The following is a 19,209-nucleotide window of genomic DNA, read 5'->3' as shown; positions in this document are numbered from 1 at the left end:
TTTACTGACAGTAATCCGGGTTGAACATGTTTGCTTTGGTCCCTGTACGTTGCTTATCTTAGGTGAGTGATGATTGTAATGCGGTGGGTTTAGATAACTTCTCATAAATGAAAATACTTTAAGGCGAGGTTTCAGATGTTGCAGTTACTGAATGCGTTGCTTGTCAAAGATGAGTGTCTAAAAGTAATCAAGGTTACTTGGTTGGGTTAAAGGATTAAACTTCAGTTGCTGCATAGAAACCAAACATAATCAAACACATTAATAAGAACAATAAATTAAAGCACAAAAATCGATGTGAGTCTTTTAAAGATGATTTTTTTCACCATAAGTTTATTATTCCCAGGGACATTGGTGGAAAAATTATAAAACACCTTATATTTCAATGTTAAAGGAAATGGAGAAAAAATTGTGGACGGTTCTTTTCAAAATAAAACACCTTGGTGAAGGATGTCATGAATCTTTTAAGGTCACGTGTTAAACATCTGCTGAAGAAATCTTTCACAGAAAATAGGTGAAAGGTTCCAGCCAGTTAAGATCTATTCCCCTGATGAGCACATGTTGTTATTATCTACATCAGTAAAGAGCCCGTAGGGAACAAGCTGCCATTAGACAAACCCTGCACGAACTGTTTGAGAAGTCAAACAATGCAAAGCTGAACTGAGACGGGGAATCTGAGGCCATGTAAGTTGATCCAACAAACTTTGATGCAGTAAGAAGCAACACAACCAGTTGTCCAAGAATGCGATCTGATACGTCTGTGTGCAAACATGGAATTCGTCTTTGCATTTCTCGCACAATTCGTGGTGAAGATACAATATATAGATATAAGGATTAAAATCAGTGACGGTGACAATGTGTTTGTTGAACAAGAGGCACTGCTGATACATGAATGTACGTAGGTCCTGTTGATGTAGTTACAGACATTTCTCCAGACTTACTTTTGCTCGTTGCCTCTGGCTACGTTGCTGTCAAAGTATTTTGTTCCGTCCTCATGCGCAGTCGCTCGGCTGTTTCGAAAGTGACACCTGTCAAAGTGGGTCTTCTTTAGGATAATGATTTTCTCACTAATTGAAGGGATAAACTCAACCCTGGGGTCATTTGTTTGTTTTTTTACTTCTCACAGAGACAGTGACGATCGGCTCGGCTCAACAGAGTTAATGACACATTAAGTTTTCAGCTGCAGTGTTTTTAATTAAATCCAAACACACTGACACTAGTTTTTGACATTGTATTTTACTTATATGCCGAGTTTGGCCTCTTGCATATACTTTACATATCCACCATGAGTTACCACCTCCAACTTTCTGAAAAGCCGAAATAATATAAAAAATTACTTATAATTTGGTTTAAAGCTTATGTCTATTTAAATAAGCAAAGATATAAAGTAAGAGCTGCATAACTTTTCAATCCATACTAATACGATTAGCCCAATGATGTTTAGAAAATATCCACTTAGCATTGAACTGATTTCTTTTCTGACATCTTTTCATTTTATAAAGACGAAAAAAATGTAAAACCAACTCGCAACTTTTTATGAATTCTTAAAAAGCTAATGACACTGACTTTATTATCCAGTGATTCTTCTAATTTAAATGCTAATCCATTTAGTTGAAAAGATTTTATCTCATGTGAAGTCATTTATCAGGAAAACAATCCGGAGCTAACGTGCTAACACTGATGTTTACTGGCGGTTACACCCTTTAAATTTCACACAAAGAAAAGTGCCTCAGGCCGATGCAAATGTTCAATCCTAAAAATAGTGATTTAAAAAAAAAGTTTGCTACTTATGAATTTGTGTTTCTGCTCAGGAGCATTGTCCGTCACATCTTATTCAAAATAAGTGAGAAAATGATCTTCACTGTGCTGAAATCAAAAATGTTCACCACATATTTATTATGATTATCGGTTTTTTAAGTCATTAATCAGGAAAAAAACTCAAACATTCACTGATTTCAGCCGCTCTTTTGCATCATGCTGGAAAATATTAATTAATCCAAACTGAAAAAAAAGAAAAAATTCTTGAATCCCATTTGGTCAATTTGTCCAAATCACTCGCTTTTTATTGACAGTATAATTTTCTATTCATCACAAAATAAACATTTCAGAATTTGTCAAACTGTACATGGAGAAGCACAACATTCAAATATATGCAGAATAATTTGCACATTTGCGATTTTTGGAATTTGTACTAATAATATTCCTCTTACATTATAAAAACACTTCATCAAACGTCACCTCCAATCTACAGGGGCAATGCCTGCAGCTTTTGCCGGATGGGGATTATCTTTTGTACAAAACATGAGACGCAAAAGCAAGTAATGCTGTAAAATATTTAAATAGATACTGCTGCTTCAAAAACAGAATACATTTGCTCGCGATCACCCAGGAGACTTTAATATTCCTAAAATCTCCTTTAAAAATGTGACTGTTTAGTGTTTTAATGATGCTGACACCATCCAGTGATTCCCACCCTGTATGTGGCTTTGGAGCTGAGTCACAGTGTACAGTTCAACTGCCGTGTACGCCATATGGTCAATGGCAAGGTTTGGCTCCAGTTCGGATGTTGTATTTACAAAAAGTGCACCGTTGTAGCTTAAATATCAGTTTTGGAACAGACAACATACAGACTCCTCTACAGTTTCTGGAGAACTCCTCATATTAAAACATAGCAGCACAAACCTCTATTTCATTAAATATAAGACAATCAGAATCAGGGCTTTTCCGCTTTTCCTATAAATCACTTTGCACTTTTAACATTCAGGTGAAAAGAGGTTCATACATTCCTCGGCCTCTCGTCTGGGCACGATGCAGTGTTCATAAACATGCCCCATGTGTCGCTCTTCAGTGTTATGTTGTCTCTGTGTGCGGTGCAGTCTACGGTTTGTTCACTGCGTACATTTCGTTTATTTTCTCCTGGTACTTCTTCACAACGATGGGTCTCCTGAGTTTCATGGTGGGTCCTTCAGAGACAAAGAAGAGAAACAGGTTAAAGATTAACATTTGGCTGCAACGCTGTTTGACCCTGAAACTCTAAAAGGGTCTGAGTGGGACTCAAACACTTCATCCACCCCTCCATCGGCACAGTGGTGAGAAGATAATGGGTGGATTTTCATTTTTGGGTGAACTATCGCTTTTAATTGATTCAAATCTCTACAGACGCAGTTTCTGCAGAGTGAGACTGAGGGAAAGGAAGGTTATCAAACTATCACTACACAAACCTCTCTGGAATGTGGCCTGGCTTGTGGAACAGTCACTTGTGATCTTAACAGCTGAGTAATGTTTAAGTGAGCAACAGCAATAGACCTGACTTCCTCCGTCTTTAATGACAGTGCTGCAGTTTAAATACCACAAGGAGGAGTCATGAGATAAGTGTGGGAGGAGTTTGTTAGTTTATTTGTCTTGAGTATCACATTTTTTAATTGTTGTTGATCATTTATTTTATTTTGTTTTCGGGCAAATTAATTCCATGAAAGCTAAGAGGAAATATGTTAATCAATGATTTTTTTTCCTTGACTAAGATAAAAAAAAAAAAATCACGATGAGACGCCACCAAAGTGATTTTAAACTTTTCTGTTACTATATCAATGAGCAATGTTGTAGATGAAATAAAAACCTCTCCAAATTTTCATTGACAAAAAAAGAGACATCTTGCAAAAAGCATTTTTTTAAAATGATTTTCCTGCACACTCGGATCATCTCTCAGATTATCAGCAGCGCAGTAAAGGGGAAAAGAACACGACAGCAACAAAACATTTGGAACCAGTTCAAATATAAAACCACCCAGAGAAAAAAGTGGGCGTGTATAACAAGAAACACCTTAAAGTGCGTCACACAGAAACTAAGGTGACCTCACGTTAAGTTAAAGCCGAGTAAAGACATTGACTGAAGGCAGTGATGTGACTTTATCTCTTGGTGTCACAACAACAGGACATTGCTGCAACGTTTGCAGATGGAAATGAAGCCTAACTGAAAGTTATTTTGTGTTTTAAACACACAAGCCATGTTTACACATGTCAGAAATGAGTGTGTAACAGTAAACGTGGTCTGTTTGCGTCATAGTAGTTAGTAGGTTGACTCGTCCTTTAAAGCCTATAGAGAACCTGTATAACACAACACAGAACAACACTACTAACCACAACAGTTGGATTTGTTATTGTTGTTGCAACTTACTAGTTAAAATTAGTTGGATGAAACTGAATTTAAAACTTTACTGAAGTTTAAGTAAATGTTGATTCTTGGTCTGGTTCTTGGGTTTGACTTATTACTAACATTGACTTTTTATCTCAGGAGTAAGAATAAATAAACCTGAAGTGACAAAACTAACACATTTTAGTTTTTGTAAAAGTTGAGCATCACTCTTAGGTTTATAAAGTCAAGCTACATTTATCTCTATAGAGACGCAGGAGTAATCAAGATGACTTTGTTCTTTTGTCTGCCTGCAATCAATCAGGATACCTGAAGAACACACTGCATACCTTACAATCCCATGATGCATCAGTGCCAGTATGATTTTGATCTTGGACAAAAAGTCCCAACAGGAAGATTAACAAATGACTCACCCAGTTCTCCTCCAACGATGGAGAAGTCTGTCTCCGCTATGACCCACTTCTGGACCTTCATGGCGTTGGATGTTGCTTTGGCGTTGATACGCTCCACGCCCTCCTGAATGGCTTTGTAGACAGCTGGCTCCTTATTGGCTATGATCTCCGACACCTTGGTTGCCGTGACGCCTTGCTGCTGGCAGAAGTCCAGCACCTCGGGGCTCAGCTCGTCTGTGGGGTCACCGTTGTCATCGACAACGCACTGTGGAAACAGAGCAGAGTCGTTTTTGTGTTTGTTGCACTTTATTATTTATTTACTGTGTTTTGCAGGAAATGAAGCTTGTTTACTTTGAGCGTGAGCAGCATGGAGAGGAACTTGAGCTTGTCTCCGATCAGCATAGAGTTGCTTATAATTGGCACCTCCGCCTTCAGTGCGTCCTCGATGGGCACGGGAGGGATGTTCTCTCCACCGGCGGTGATGATCAACTCTGTGTGAAAAAGACGGGTTCAGTGTGTTTGCCAATGTTTAGTGTCACAATCAAGCACAGTGACCGAGGTAATCCTTCACTAAACGATGCATGGTGAAGTTACCTCCCTTAACTACTGAGGTCAGAGAAATACCAAAAAGTTATGTTTTTAAAAAATGTGGTAAAGCTAAAGATGGAAATGCAGCGCATTCAATTTTTTCATTTTATTTAACAATATGATTTTATTTTCTGTTTTGCTTTTCAAGTTGGAATGGAGGAATAAATATTTTTGGTTGGTCCAACAAAACACATAAAAAAAAAAGTCAAAAAACTATTTCTATACCTATATATCTGCTGATATATACAGTACATACATAATATAATTTGGCAATTATTTCTAATATGTTGTTATCAAACCCTTAATTGAGGTTAGGATTTAACAGTTTAACCATACATTTAACTATAAATTACAAATATAAAGAAAGGGCAAACACAACCAAATGTATTGAATTACGACATAATTGCACATCTTTCCTACATAATTTATTCTGTTAAATTAAAGTTTTCATATCGGCAAACAAGGATGCAGATACCAATAGTGATTATCAGTGAAAGTCTCATTACCCATTAAACATTAAAATGCTTCTTGTGCCCGACACTAAACATGACAAGACACCCTTTAATCACAGCTCACCCTTGATCCTTCCTGTGATGTACAGGAATTCGTACTGGTCGTTTTTTCCCAGGTCTCCAGAGTGCAGCCAGCCGTCGTCGTCGAGAGCCTCTGTTGTTTTGTCGGCCATGTTCAGGTAGCCCATGAAGACGTTCCGACCCCAGAAGCAGATCTCTCCGTTCCCGTCCGCATCTGGGTTCTCCAGCTTCGTCTTGCAGCCTGGCATCACCTTCCCACAGCTGGAAACACAAATCCAGAGTCAACAACATGCTGAAGTAAAAACTTTCCCCCCTGACAAGATTGAGCAAAAACCAGTCATGTATTGTACCAGAGACTCAACCAAATTCCCATATATGTTGAATAAAATGATCATGATCAGGGTCAGTAAATTATTAAAATAAAGAAACAAGCTGCTGACAACAATCAAAGTGTTTCCATGAGACATTAAAAAAACACTTTCTGTAAAGTCACAACTTGAAACAGCATGTCCTGCTGGGTTCATCACTTTTTTGTGTCACCTGGAAACACTTTAGTCATGTGCTTCCCTGCAGCACATGTCTCAGAGCCACTGTAAATAGAGGGGTGGAGTGAGAAGTTTGCAGAAGTACAACTTTCACTGAGGAGAAAGTTATCGGTTGTCACATTCCTACACACTTTTTAAAAAAGTTAATAAGATCTGCAATGCTTCGCCGCTGACCTTGAGATGCGGTAGCTGTCGTTAATGGAGACGGTGTGAGGGCCGGAGCTTTCACTCATGCCGTACAGCTCCATCAGTGGCATGTTTAGGCTCATGAAGTATTCCAGAGTGTCTTTGGTGATGGGGGCGGCGCCTGTGAAGCAGATCTTGCAGCGGTCTAAGCCCAGCGCGGCACGCACCTTTTTGAAGACCAGATTGTTGGCCAGCATGAAACCCCAGGGCACCACATTCTCCCTGGGAAAACAAATAAATTAAAACAGAGGTGAGAGGTGATACTAAACATTCAGGATCCCCACAGGATGAACTGTAATCACACATCCTCTGTTTTAGCATCAAGTGCCATGAGGCCAAAATTGTGCTCTTCTTGCAAAGAGCTCTGAACATTCAGCTACAACAGTGAGAAGTGTAGTTGATAATATCACTGAGATGAGTGGCACAACAGCGTCTGATGAAACATGTCTCAAGCTTTAAAACAGCATTAAAACCCAGTTCTGATTATATATACGTGAGTTAAACAGTGTCAGTGTGTTGTGAAGTATGTTAATAGTTAAACAGCAAAATGTGAAGTATCATCTATCAGATAAGAGGGACATTGGTGACAAATCACACAAAGACTTTCCAGAGGATCTCGTCTCACCCATTCATGGCGCTGTAGCTGTACTGCAGGCCAATGGACTTGGCCCAGTCCGCCACTCTTTTCCTCATCGGAGATGCCTTGGCGCCGATGGCTCTCATCTTCTCCTGCATCTTCTCCCACACTCGAGGGACCCCCATGAAATAAGTCGGGCGAGCCTCTTTCAGTGTGGTTCCTAAAGAGCCCTGCGATGAAAAAGATGAATGAGGATCACAGCCGAGATGATTATTTATCAGTTCCCTGTTTGTGCAACAGCAGGCGTCGTTACCTTGAGGGCATCTGGGTCTGCGAAGTAGACGGTTCCCGCAAAGACCATGGTGAGCCACATGTCTATCATCTGGGCGGCCACGTGGCTGAGCGGTAAGTAACTGACCAACACCTCCACGCCATAGGTGAAATCTACCAAGGTAGACGCCGTACGGGCCGTCCATGTCAGCTGCACATGGGAGAGGATTCAACACAAATAGATACTTTCTATTTCCATAATGTAAATCAGCAAACACACACCAACAAAGTTCCCTTATCCGCCATCGGTCCCACATGTACATGACTTTAAAAACCAAAAGACAACGAGGGAATAAAAGTTTATCAGATCTATTATATATATTATATATATATAAATATTTTTGGGTTTTTAGACTTGAGTTCAAACAGAACAAGGACTTTACAGCTGGGCTCTAAGATGGCTTCCTGCCTTTTTAATAAACTAAATGATTAACTGGTGTGGTGGACTGAAATGTAAATATGCAGCAGAATAATCGATAACAAATGAAGTTCAGCCCTTCGAGGGAATATTCAAAACCAGCCAAGTTGTGTCTGAATAACAGAAAGTCTCTTCACTCACGTTGTCGTGGCTCAGCATGACTCCTTTAGGGTTGCCAGTGGTTCCAGATGTGTAGATGAGGGTGCAGCACTCATTGGCTCGGAGACTGTCAATCACAGCATTCAGCTGTTCATCGGACACTTCCTCTCCCAGCTTCATGAACTCCGACCACTACACAAATACACAGTGTTCAAAAATGTTTGTCAGAACTCAGGTTGATGTGTCATTAAATGTAGCTTTGTTGTTTAATCACATTTATCGAACTGCAATTTCTTTCCCAACAGTAAGAAGCATAATAGTTTTGCTTTAAACAGGTGAATAAACACTATGAGTTCTAATTGATCTATTTAATTCAGTATGTTGCTGAGTGAACGTACAGTGTACAGGTTTGGTAGTTTCTGCTGCAGTTCGCCTTTATACTGGACAATGGCTTTCAGGTGAGGAAGTTGATCTTTAACCTGGTGAGAAAAACAAGTTAAAGACACACACTTGTATATATATTTACTACTGACACTAAGGAGTGGTGCTGTAATAAAGCATCTGACCTGCAGGATCTTTTCAAGCTGTTTCTGGTTTTCCACAACCAGGACGTTGGCCTCACAGTTGGCAGCCACATACTGACAAGCCTCGGGTGAGTTGGTCGTGTAAATGCCGGCCGCCAGACCCCTACAACACAAAAAACACATGTCCTTGCATGAGTCACTGTACGTTTTGTTCATTTGACCGAAGTCTGTATCAGTTTGACTCATGATTTCATACCATTTCTTTTGCCAGAGCAGAAATGACTGGAGCTTGTTTTAATTCCTTTTTAATGAGTTATTCTTTTTTTTTTTTTAAACCTTTAGTTGAAGCAGGAAAGTTTGAGATGAAACTCTTATCAACAGGGTTTCTGCACAGTGATTCTCAATCACCAGGTTTATTCTAGATTTTTTTATATCTTTTTAAGACACATAATTAAATGTATAACTGACTTCAAGGTCAAAAGTGATATTAAAACATGACATGCACAGGATTATTTAGTATATCAATCGTTTAAATAATTAATGATAATAAATTGTTGTACATAATAATAATTCCTACTGATATAATTTATTGGACCTGGATATATTGATGCAATTATTGACCAATTTAAATATATTAATTGATCAATTTCAGGGACCTCCTGCAACACAGTCTCACTTCTTAGATTCTATGTATACAATCATATATAACTTCTCCTTAGAGCCTGAAATATATTTTTTAAAAGGACCTTCAAAGACCTTTTTTTTAATTAACCGAATACAACAGACTTTTCGAGAGCTGCACATACACATACACTTCTGCTTAAATGAAAATTGGAATAAAAAAATTAAATAAAATGTATAAATCAACCATTATATCGAAAGTGTGCTGCACAGTAAATTTAGGTCTTTGAATATAACAGCTGGATACCAAACAACATTACATTTTGCTGTGTCCAAGGTTTTTCTGACAGAATAACAGGCCAAACACCCACATTCAAATTCCTGAGACGTCACACTAAATAGTTCACAGGTAGATGTGATGAGATAAACAGTGACAGAGGTAAATGTGCTGCGCGAGGGGAAACGATGTTGAGGCATCTCAGGTTCAACTGGACGGTAAAGTCTCCATGTTTTTAATCCCTCAGTTTAAATATGGTCTCACCCAGCCAGGATGCAGCCGATGTCTGAGATGAACCACTCAGGGGAGTTGAATCCCAGAATGCCCACGCCATGGTAACGCTCCAGCCCCAACTGAAAGAAAGAAGTGTTTTTGTTAAAGAACATGTTTAATTACACACTGGCACAGTACCTCTGCTACCTTTAACCTATTTCTTTTCAGAAGCCACTCCATCTCATGAGATGTGAACATGGCCATGAAACACGAGACGTAACACAAGCTGTGAATTTCACACGCCCAAGTGTACGTTTTCAGCCGCTCATTCTAACACCAGGGAGATTACAGTGAGAGAGGGTAGTTTACAACAACAGCACCGGGGGGGGGGATTGTCTCCTTGTATTTCTTGACATGTTGCTCATGTGCATGTTGCATCGACTCCTCTGTGAATGCAGTACATTAATGTAGAGTTCGGTTTGAAAATAACAGTACATGTATCTGTGTTTTCTGGAAAAAACTGGTCGGATGATGACAAGAGGTGATAACTATATATTTGGTGAAATTATTACAGCATGAAACATTTGTTTGTGGAGAAAAACAGCATGAAAAATTCATGAGAAATAGAAATAGATCTTATTTTCCCTGCTTCCTGAGATTGAAAAATCTCAAAATTGAAATTGAAATTAGTTTTTTACACAACATATATGATTAAATCATGATCCAGAGAAGAGCTACACCTGATCAACAAGCCCTGCTAATTGCCAGGAGGACTGCTATTTCTGTAGCATCACACTCTAAAGAGTTTTCTATTTAATTCATTCAATTAATAATCAGAAACTTTTACGTTTAAAAAAATAAAAAAGAGCCTTAACTGACTGACTTTAGTTTCTTTATTATTGAGCTAACGAACCTGAAATAAAAGCTAGAAGCTCCTACTGTAACCTCACAGTTAATGTTTTGTTCCAATGTGCGGAAGAAGAGACCACAGAACAAATAAAGTCAGTGCCAGGTACTTCCTGATTGCACTATCTATATATATATATATATATACATGAAGCACACAGTGTAGAGGCAGATACGCAGGATGAGTTCATCAGCAAACAAACCTTGAGAAAACTTTTGGCAGCTGCCCTGCACTGCTCGTAGTATTGCCTCCATGTCAGAGTCACCCACTGGCCCTCTTCTTTGGACATCAAGGCAGAATAGTCACCGTAGTGTTCCACCGTCTCCAGGAACATCTGATGGATGGTGATGGGAGTCTCTGAGGCCTGGCCTGAGCCCTCCATCCGCAGCTGGACTGCCTCGTTTCTGCTGACGCTCCACAGCTGGTCGGCCGGGGCCAGGGTGGCGATCCCACTGGACAGTGGAACTGCCTTGGGCTCTTCTGTTGAGGGACAACATGGAAATCCGCGTTTACCCGCCATGAATGACAAGTTGAACTCACAAGAAGAGGACACTACAGCAAAACCCACAATGAGCTCTCACTAGAAGAAGAGCTGGGTGCAGTGTGAGACACCTGTGTGTGTGTGTGTGTGTGGGACAGACACCTGTGTGTGTGTCACGCCTCCCTGTCTCATGAGAGCAACAGGATTTGCAGAGAGCAGGAGAAGGCTGTGATGTTACCTGAGACAAAACAGGAAGCTGTGGAATGTCCACCCCCCACCTACCAATCAGGTTTAGTCAGTTGAACGAGAACCAATCACACAATATCATTCATCTTTCATTTCATAGCTGTTTATAATTATGTTTTTCTTTTTAGAATTTACACTGGTTTTATTTATTGTGATATTTATTATTTTATTTGTTATTCTTTTTAATATCCATTTACAATCAGATTCTTCTTATTATGTCCTTCTTTATTGTTTTATTAACATTTTATTGTTTTCATTTACTTTGTGATCTTTACATTGTATGAGTGCGCTGATCTCTGAACTTAATCCTTTTTCAAACTATTTGTCAGCAGTTGATTTGTTTGAAGGGTGATTTATCAATAAAGTTTTGATTGATTGATTGATCTTATTTTCTTTGTCATCTTGTGTCTGACTCTCACTAGCACTCTAAGATGCTACTCATCATTCTGCTCCTTCCTTTTGCAGGAATTTATTGTCAGTTCCCACAGAGGCAGCTCTTTGACCTGAGGTGTGTTTTCTTCTGTCTTGTTGTAGTTCCGCAAACAACATCTGTTTATTTAGATCTTTGTGCATCATTTATTTAGTAAATAGTGTGATTTTTATTCAGTTGCTGCTTTAAAAATACCCACAAGGCCATTCAGATCTTAACTTTTAGGGCACACTTTTTCTTCTTCCATTCTTCTCCTATTTTATTTCCTTGGTTATATTATCCCCAATCATGTGTTGCTTGCATGACCAAAAATGCTTGGTGTTTGAAGGGACAGACCACATGAACACCTGAACAGCAAACCTGCAGCCATGAATGATAAAATGGTGGATTGGTATTCCCTGAAGGAGCCTTTAAATCTAAACATCAAGATAATCTGGACTGACGAGTCAACTGAACTGAATAAAACCTGCTAGTGTGATAAAACCAGTCGGAGGAGCTCAGGCACTTAAATGTTCTTTTTCAATCTTGAAATCTCAATTAAAATAAATAAGACTTTCCAGTTCTCTTTGTGATGTATTTTGTCATTGCAAAGAGTAAAATGTTTGTTTTTGCTTCGTTAACTTGACAGCCCTGCTGATTAACATATTAAATAGAAGTATCTCAAACTTAAAGGTACAGTGTGTAGAATGTTGTGATAGTGTTAAAGTTGCATGTTGCAGCTGAACACCCCTCACCTCACCCTCTCCTTCCAAACATGAAAAAGAACCTGTGGTAGCTTCATTTGTTATAAAAACTCAAAAGGTGTTTAGTTTGTCCAGTTTGAACTAATGTAAAAAACATGGCGGCCTCCGTAGAGAGGGTCCCCTTGATGTAAATATAAAGTATTTAAATATAAAGTATTTGAATATAAAGGGCCTTTTCTGGGGTAAAGAAAACTACAATTCATACAATTTAGATGAAACTAACTAGTGAAAACATCATGAGGATTATTCTACATGACATTTCTGCCAATAGTTCCCTTTCACCTAAATCTTACACACTGCACCTTTGTGTGAAGCAGAAATTGCAATTTTGGGGTTTTGACCTTTCATAATAAAACCAGTTTACATATGTTTCTACATGTTCATCTAATGAGTAAAGCTGCCATCACATATGCAATGTAAAACCATCCAGGATTAGATATAGTGGAAATATAGTATTGAATACACATAAAATATGTTTTTGCAATATGTTTTATTTTTCTTACTTCTTGTCCTGTCTGTATAAACCACTGTGCTCTCCAATCATTTTCTTCTTCAACATGTTCCCTTCTGCAGCGGTTTTTCCACATCTGCTTATTTCCCCTCTCTTTAAAATCACACTCAGATACTCACCGGGTGGAAGTCCCTCCGTTTTTTCCTCCAGCTCAGGAGATCTGGGAGGTTTGACCGGAGCCTCAGTCTCCTGGTCCTCTGAAGTGGATGTTGCCCTGAGCTCAGCTGTGGTGGCTTCTCCGTTGAGGATGACAGTGGAGTACGTCTTTAAATCTGTTAAGTCCGACACAGTCTGGTCTGTTTGGGAGGGGATGCTGTGAAAATGATTCAGAGGTTACAGGAAAGAGAAGGGATATCGAGTTAAGCACTAAACATTATTCTTGAATCTTGAATTAGTAAAAGATTTTTCTCTAACTTTGGGACGTGCATCACTTGACATACCTCTCAGTGTCACCATCCCCGACTGCAACACCGTTACTCAGCACTGAATCTTCTTGGATGCTCATCTTGAATTTGCTAGAAACAACAAAAAACGACATTAATATCAATGAAAACTAGAATTGGCATGAAAACATTCAGACGTCCTCCAGTGAGCAGCCTCCACGCTGATAAGAATATTGATTGTGAAATATCACAACTCTGCTTATTTATACTGAGACTCACTAAAGTTATTGCAACAGGTCAGAGCCAATGACCGCTAACGCTAGTAATCACGTACGGCAAATGATGAAACGATGAATACTCTGCCAGATGGCACTGGGACATCTGTACGCACACATTCTGATATTTGTCTCAAACTGGGGGGAACTTTGACAGACATAATGTATTGTCAGTCCATTGTCCTCATCTCCCTCCTCTTATGTCCCTTCTCTACACACAGTGAAATAAGGCCATCTAGTGTGCACACTTTGCAACAGTAATAACAATTAAACTACCCCACACGTGTGCACATCCTCAATTATTCAGTCCAATAAAACGAGTGACACCTTCACTGACATACGTTTCAGCTGCATCTGTAATAAAACCACATCAGATTAACATCTGTACACCCAGCAGAATCTCAGTGCGACCTCTGGTTTTTAAGATAACTTTGCTCAAGATTTCTGTCGACCAAAGTTCATACGACTTGCAAAGCTAGTGTGGCAATGTGGAGTGACAAAAGCTTTGCTCTGGATTATGCAAATATCAACAGAAGTGCACAAAGAATTTGATTTCAGTGTCGTTATTGACTCAGATTTGTACATTACCCTGAAATGAGGGAAAAACACGACATCCAAAATCCAGACTGTTCCAGAGTAGTTTCACATGCTTGTGTAAAGTGTGTAAAGATGAGGTCCATGAGGAGACGCACTTTTAACTGCAGTCAGTTATTAGGGAGTGGGGGGGTTTAAAAGGAAGACTCTGTTGACCAAACAATAAAAGTCGAGGAACCTGCTCATTTCTAATGTGGGTTGTTTCTCAGTCATGTGACTGAATCATCTTAAATATATTTACCACAACTTCCGTCTGATCACCGGTCGACATGATAAAGACTCAAGTGCATATTTACTTAAATCTAAATATCTAATTTAGATTTAAAAATTCATTTACTGCACTGCAAGTTTAAACCTCATACACACAAAGCAATTCATGACAACATGAGACGCCCCCTAGCCTTTTCACACTTGACCATCAAAAAGCATGAAGTGTAACAGTGAATGACAGCCTACCTTGTCCAGTGACAGAGCTGAATGGTGTGAAGTGGTCAGGAGCTGTCAGGCACAGGACAAGACCTGGATTCAAACTTTGCCCGTCAGAGGGCAACTTGACTGTTGCCCCCCTCCCCCTGACAGTAAGATCAACCTATAGGGGACTCGTGTGAGGACATGCACTCACACCTCGTCCAGAGCCACAGAGACTTGCGCAACTTTCCAAACACCTGCTGCTGAAGCCGCGTCGCACAGTTAGAGATCCACCCACAAACTTGACCAAAGGTTACAGCTTGTCAAGGTGAGGAGGACCCGACACGCTGACAGTCTCCAGCTAGTGCCAGCCGGCTTTGTTTGTGTTAATTCCAGTAGGTGACAGCTGTTGGCATTGGTGACAATGCAAAACATTTCATGCTACAAAGATTCAAGGCTCATATTCAAAGCGGTGCTTGTGTAGGTGGTTGCATGTTACTCAGACCTTTATCCTCTCAGGTCGACTTAAGAAGACAGTCATTATCAGATATGCAAGATGAGGCCTGTTAGAAGAAGATAGGATACAAACAGATAAGTTTTCTCAGGTTTATGAGGATACACGAGACTTTGACCCATAAAACTGTTATTTAACAGTTGAACAAAACTTGTGCAACTCTACTAGATGTACACATCATGAGAAAAGAGTCAAGATGTTGTCAAACCACGATAAAACACGCAAAATATTAGGAATGTTTTGTGATATTTGCCTTGATTCCTTCTAAAGTTTGCCTGTTGCACTATTTTAGTGATTACTACAGAACAAAGCGCATAAGGGAGATCAGTAAGGAGCAGTCATTTTTTCTTAGGATCATTTTACCAAAGCAGTTTAAATCCTCCAAAAATCTTCTTTCGTTTATTCCTTGGTTCGTCCTGGTCTGTAAATATCTCACAGCCGAGTGTGTCTGAAAGCATTGTTCAAGGAAGTGGTCAATGTTTTGCAAGTAAATATAGAGGAAAGTTCAACCCCCAGTCCTCAGATGACACACAGTAACCTTGCCTGCAGACAGCAAGGTCAGTGAATCATACCACTCAGTCACACCACACTGTTACTGACCCCTCGCTGCCAATACATGGGCACGTGATTAGTGGGCGGATTAATAAAGTGCCAGTGCTACACAGAATTTTTTTTTTATATGCTGTAGGTTATAAATATTATATGTGACTAAGAGAGGGTCCCAGTGGGTGCCCTTTATGAAACATTCAAACCAAAATAGCTTTATTAATGGTTAGAATTAACAAATAGTTATATTTACTCAAATATATATAATAACTTTTAGTTTATTAGATTGTGTGAAAGTCTTCTCAAGCATAATACTTTTTTCTTTTTCACTCTCATCAGGTAGCCCCCTCCAATGGTCAACTATTTATTCTTAGTTTCCAGCTAGTCAAACGCTGACGTTAAACAATAAAGGGTTATACCACAATATATCTGCAGTTGATAGATGGATTTTCCTCCAGATGTTCTTGCAGCACAAGGACTCAGTGGATTTGAGATGATCCCTAATAGAATAAAGCGCTAGAAAGAAAAAAGGAGAGGAATTTCCACAACCTGGCAACCTAATGTTGTTCTCATCAATGGCTTATGATAGAACCACAAAGTATCAGTCAGTTTTTTAAAAGGTTAAATGGTTAAAAAAGGTTACACCGTTTGTTTCAGCTTAAAACACTTAATAAATGATTTATCAGAGTGGATCCTTTATATTTTAGAGTCTGTTTGAAACACACATTTACTGACATGACACAAGACTGCTCTAAGTAAATGCTGTTATTTAATTTAACATGTATATATCGATATTTTAATGTTTTTAATATGTAAATAAACGTTTGTATGATTGTTTCTTTCTTTTTAAGGAACTTTTAATTAAAAAACTGAACTGAATTATTTCACATTTTGAAATATAATCTTTATTTGCAGTTGTATCAAACATAATTTCTTTACTCTTCATGATCAACTTTTCATCAACATATTTACATCACATATCTTGTGAGGTGAGTTTTAAGTTCAGGAAATGGAATGAGGATTTCATTTTCTTTGGATTAACTACATCAATCGGATATTATGTTGCGCTCATGAGATTAAACACATAAAAGTATCTTAGCTGACAGATACATTAGCGTACACATGACGCCATTATCCTGGAGGCCACGTCATCTGTCTTCCTCCCAGGACGTGGATGTGAAGGTGGTAAACTGACTGAGCACCGTGCTTTCCATCGTTGATCACTGTGGAGGGCAGAGACATACCCAGAGTTCAACATGGAAGTAATCAAACTGTGTCTTCATATAAAAGACTGTAGGTCATTACTGTTAACTTACCCACTCTGTATCCTTCTTTCAGCGATTCTCGCTTTGCAACATTTTTGGCGACAACCAGCAAATGTCCTAAAAGCTGGAAGTTGGAATAAGGGTTAGGGCTCCATAGACGTGAAATGAAATGTTTTACATGTGAGCATAATGTCTCTGTGACAGTAGCCATCCCCCGACCCCTGAAGAGAATCATCATCAGGTTTAGAGAATGAACAGAAAATGATGAATAACTCACCTCAGCATCATCATCTGTGGCTTCGCTTATTCTGGGAATAGGGAGCCTCGGAATGACCAGGAAATGAACAGGGGCCTGTGGGCTGATATCCCTGAATGCCAAACACTGATGAACACACAAAGAAACATATATTAATTGTTATATGGAAAAAGTAAAAACACATGACCAGATCAATAAAATATGTCATCACCCACTGTACATTTCCAAACTTTATCAGCATGTGTGTGCTAATTTATCTCTAAACTCCACGTGGAACAGACCAACAGAGATAACTGGACAGACACGTGTTGTTATGATGTTCACCTTCTCATCTTCATATATAATATCTGCAGGGATGCTTCTGTCAATCACTTTGGAGAAGATGGTCGGAGCCGAGGAGCCGTACCTCCTGCTGGCCTCCTCCGCCAAGTTCACCTCGTCTCTCTTGGTGCACAGTGGTCTCTGAGGGTCAGCGAAAAAGGACAGAGACATGTTAAAGGGATAGTTCACCCAAAAATGAAAATTGACTCATTCTCTACTCATCACTGTGCCGATTGAAGGGGTGGGTGACAAAACGCTTTCGGAGTTTCTGGGGTAAACAGCGTTGCAGCCAAATCTAAAACTATTGAAATAACTGGTCACCACTTCTTCAAATGTACTGTGATCCACACACAAACGCAGATCCAGAGCAGGATATATCTGAGGACATTTAGGTTACAAACATGATGTAAATGACCTTGTTTCAAGTCAAATTTGAATGTGGCTGACACCACAGGAGCAGCATGGAGGAATAATAAGCTTTATTTCTGTTGGGTTTTTTTTTACGTTTGAATTAGTGGTCACCATTTACTTCAATTGTTTTGTATTTGGCTGCAACGCTGTTTACCCCTGAAACCCCAGAAGTGTTTTGTTGACTCAAGCTAATGACTGATGCTAACATGCTAACAACATACACAACAACATGCAAGTGCCACAACGAACCAAACCTCTCGCTGCACTGCAGGTGTCCCACAGTCACAGCTGGAGGGACAGATGTTGTCCACGTGTCCTGCAGCAGCCACACACAGCAACATGTTCATGAGACCGAGGAGCAGCCTGTTAGTTGCGGGAGCAGATACCTGAGCTTCACCGACGAGCTGCAGGCGGCCCAGGAGGACACTTCCGGTCCCGACGAACCGCGTCCGTGAAATCCGCCGCAAACCGATCATCACTGGTTCATCAGCGGATGAGGTTCAACCATAGACTGTATATAAAGAGGGTTCAACACAGAGAAGATTTATCTGGTTGTTAAAAACAACCGCAGGCTCCAGGAGCCTCCATCACCACTCGGAGCACACACGTGACGCTGACGTTGCCTTCACGTACCCCACCGGTGATGTTGTAAAGAACAGGAACTTGAACGCGACTTGCCTCCGTTTACATTCGAGTTTATGGAAATGACATGTTTTAGTTTCGACAGAAATCTATTTATGTTGTGTTATTTTCAGTCATCTTTAAGAAACTGTTGCACGGATTATCGCTATCAGCTCTATTTTATTTATTCATTTGAGCTCCATTTTATTTAGCTTTATTTTATTTCAAGCCCTGAATTATTTCATCTGGACTCTACTTTATGTTATTGTGATCTATATTTCATTTTATTTGAGCTGTACTTTATTTTTCTAGCTCTACCTTATTCTATTCGTGCTCTATTTTATTTTCTTAGAGATCTACTTTTCTTTATTTGAGCTCTAATTTGAACTCTCTTCACTTCAATTGTAGTTGATATTTGCTCTATTTGATTTCGAGCTCCATTTTATTTGAACCATATTTTTATTTGACTTAACTTTACATGACTTTATTTTAGATTATTTTATTTTATTTTAAATGTACATGTTCCTGTGTGTTTCTTATTCTATGCTTAATATTTTCTGCTCGGCTGACCGACCCTCCGTGTGTTCCAACTTTAGTTTGACAAAACAACTTCAAACTTCAAACTAAAATTTTCACTTTCAAAATTACGACAATATTGCGTGTCCCTCAAGGAGGCATGTTACGGCTAAAAGAGGCGTTCAAGAGCCTCAACCACAGTCACGTGTTAATATCATCAGGTGCTTCTGTAAATAAAACATATATCGATGTTTTACTCGGAGATAAACGTGTTTAACACGCTTGATGTTTTTCTGTATCTGGGAATCGATCTTTAAACACTGTTGAATATA

At 39.3% G+C, this 19,209-nt stretch overlaps 2 protein-coding genes across 6 annotated transcripts; both read right to left on the bottom strand.

Annotated features, from left to right (window-relative positions):
* Window positions 1–2,029: 2,029 nt before the first annotated feature.
* LOC109636986 (long-chain-fatty-acid--CoA ligase ACSBG2-like) lies at window positions 2,030–15,414 on the bottom strand. 4 transcript variants are annotated; one of them, XM_069523436.1, is made up of 16 exons: window positions 15,305–15,386; window positions 14,476–14,990; window positions 13,208–13,282; window positions 12,887–13,080; window positions 10,559–10,836; window positions 9,501–9,589; window positions 8,381–8,501; window positions 8,213–8,293; window positions 7,857–8,006; window positions 7,281–7,448; window positions 7,016–7,197; window positions 6,379–6,612; window positions 5,703–5,920; window positions 4,890–5,029; window positions 4,560–4,803; window positions 2,030–2,960 (listed from the first exon to the last, which is right to left on the bottom strand). In XM_069523436.1, the coding sequence occupies exons 3-16, from the start codon at window positions 13,270–13,272 to the stop codon at window positions 2,875–2,877; spliced, it is 2,250 nt and encodes a 749-aa protein (XP_069379537.1). In that variant the 5' UTR covers window positions 13,273–13,282; window positions 14,476–14,990; window positions 15,305–15,386; the 3' UTR covers window positions 2,030–2,874. The 4 variants fall into 4 exon arrangements, with proteins under 4 accessions (XP_069379537.1, XP_069379535.1, XP_069379536.1 ...); XM_069523434.1 differs by lacking the exon at window positions 14,476–14,990 and having other exon boundaries at window positions 15,305–15,414; XM_069523435.1 differs by lacking the exons at window positions 14,476–14,990; window positions 15,305–15,386 and adding an exon at window positions 14,014–14,054.
* Window positions 15,415–16,369: 955 nt separating this feature from the next.
* On the bottom strand, window positions 16,370–18,403 carry hint2 (histidine triad nucleotide binding protein 2). 2 transcript variants are annotated; one of them, XM_020099290.2, is made up of 5 exons: window positions 18,127–18,403; window positions 17,333–17,470; window positions 17,030–17,134; window positions 16,804–16,876; window positions 16,370–16,710 (listed from the first exon to the last, which is right to left on the bottom strand). In XM_020099290.2, the coding sequence occupies exons 1-5, from the start codon at window positions 18,214–18,216 to the stop codon at window positions 16,619–16,621; spliced, it is 498 nt and encodes a 165-aa protein (XP_019954849.1). In that variant the 5' UTR covers window positions 18,217–18,403; the 3' UTR covers window positions 16,370–16,618. The 2 variants fall into 2 exon arrangements, with proteins under 2 accessions (XP_019954849.1, XP_019954848.2); XM_020099289.2 differs by having other exon boundaries at window positions 17,995–18,400.
* Between the last annotated feature and the right edge of the window lie 806 nt (window positions 18,404–19,209).

This window comes from Paralichthys olivaceus, chromosome 4, assembly GCF_024713975.1.
Source record: "Paralichthys olivaceus isolate ysfri-2021 chromosome 4, ASM2471397v2, whole genome shotgun sequence".
Classification (NCBI taxonomy): domain Eukaryota; kingdom Metazoa; phylum Chordata; class Actinopteri; order Pleuronectiformes; family Paralichthyidae; genus Paralichthys; species Paralichthys olivaceus.
Note: the sequence above shows the minus strand (reverse complement) of the source record. Positions and strands in the feature narration are given on the sequence as shown.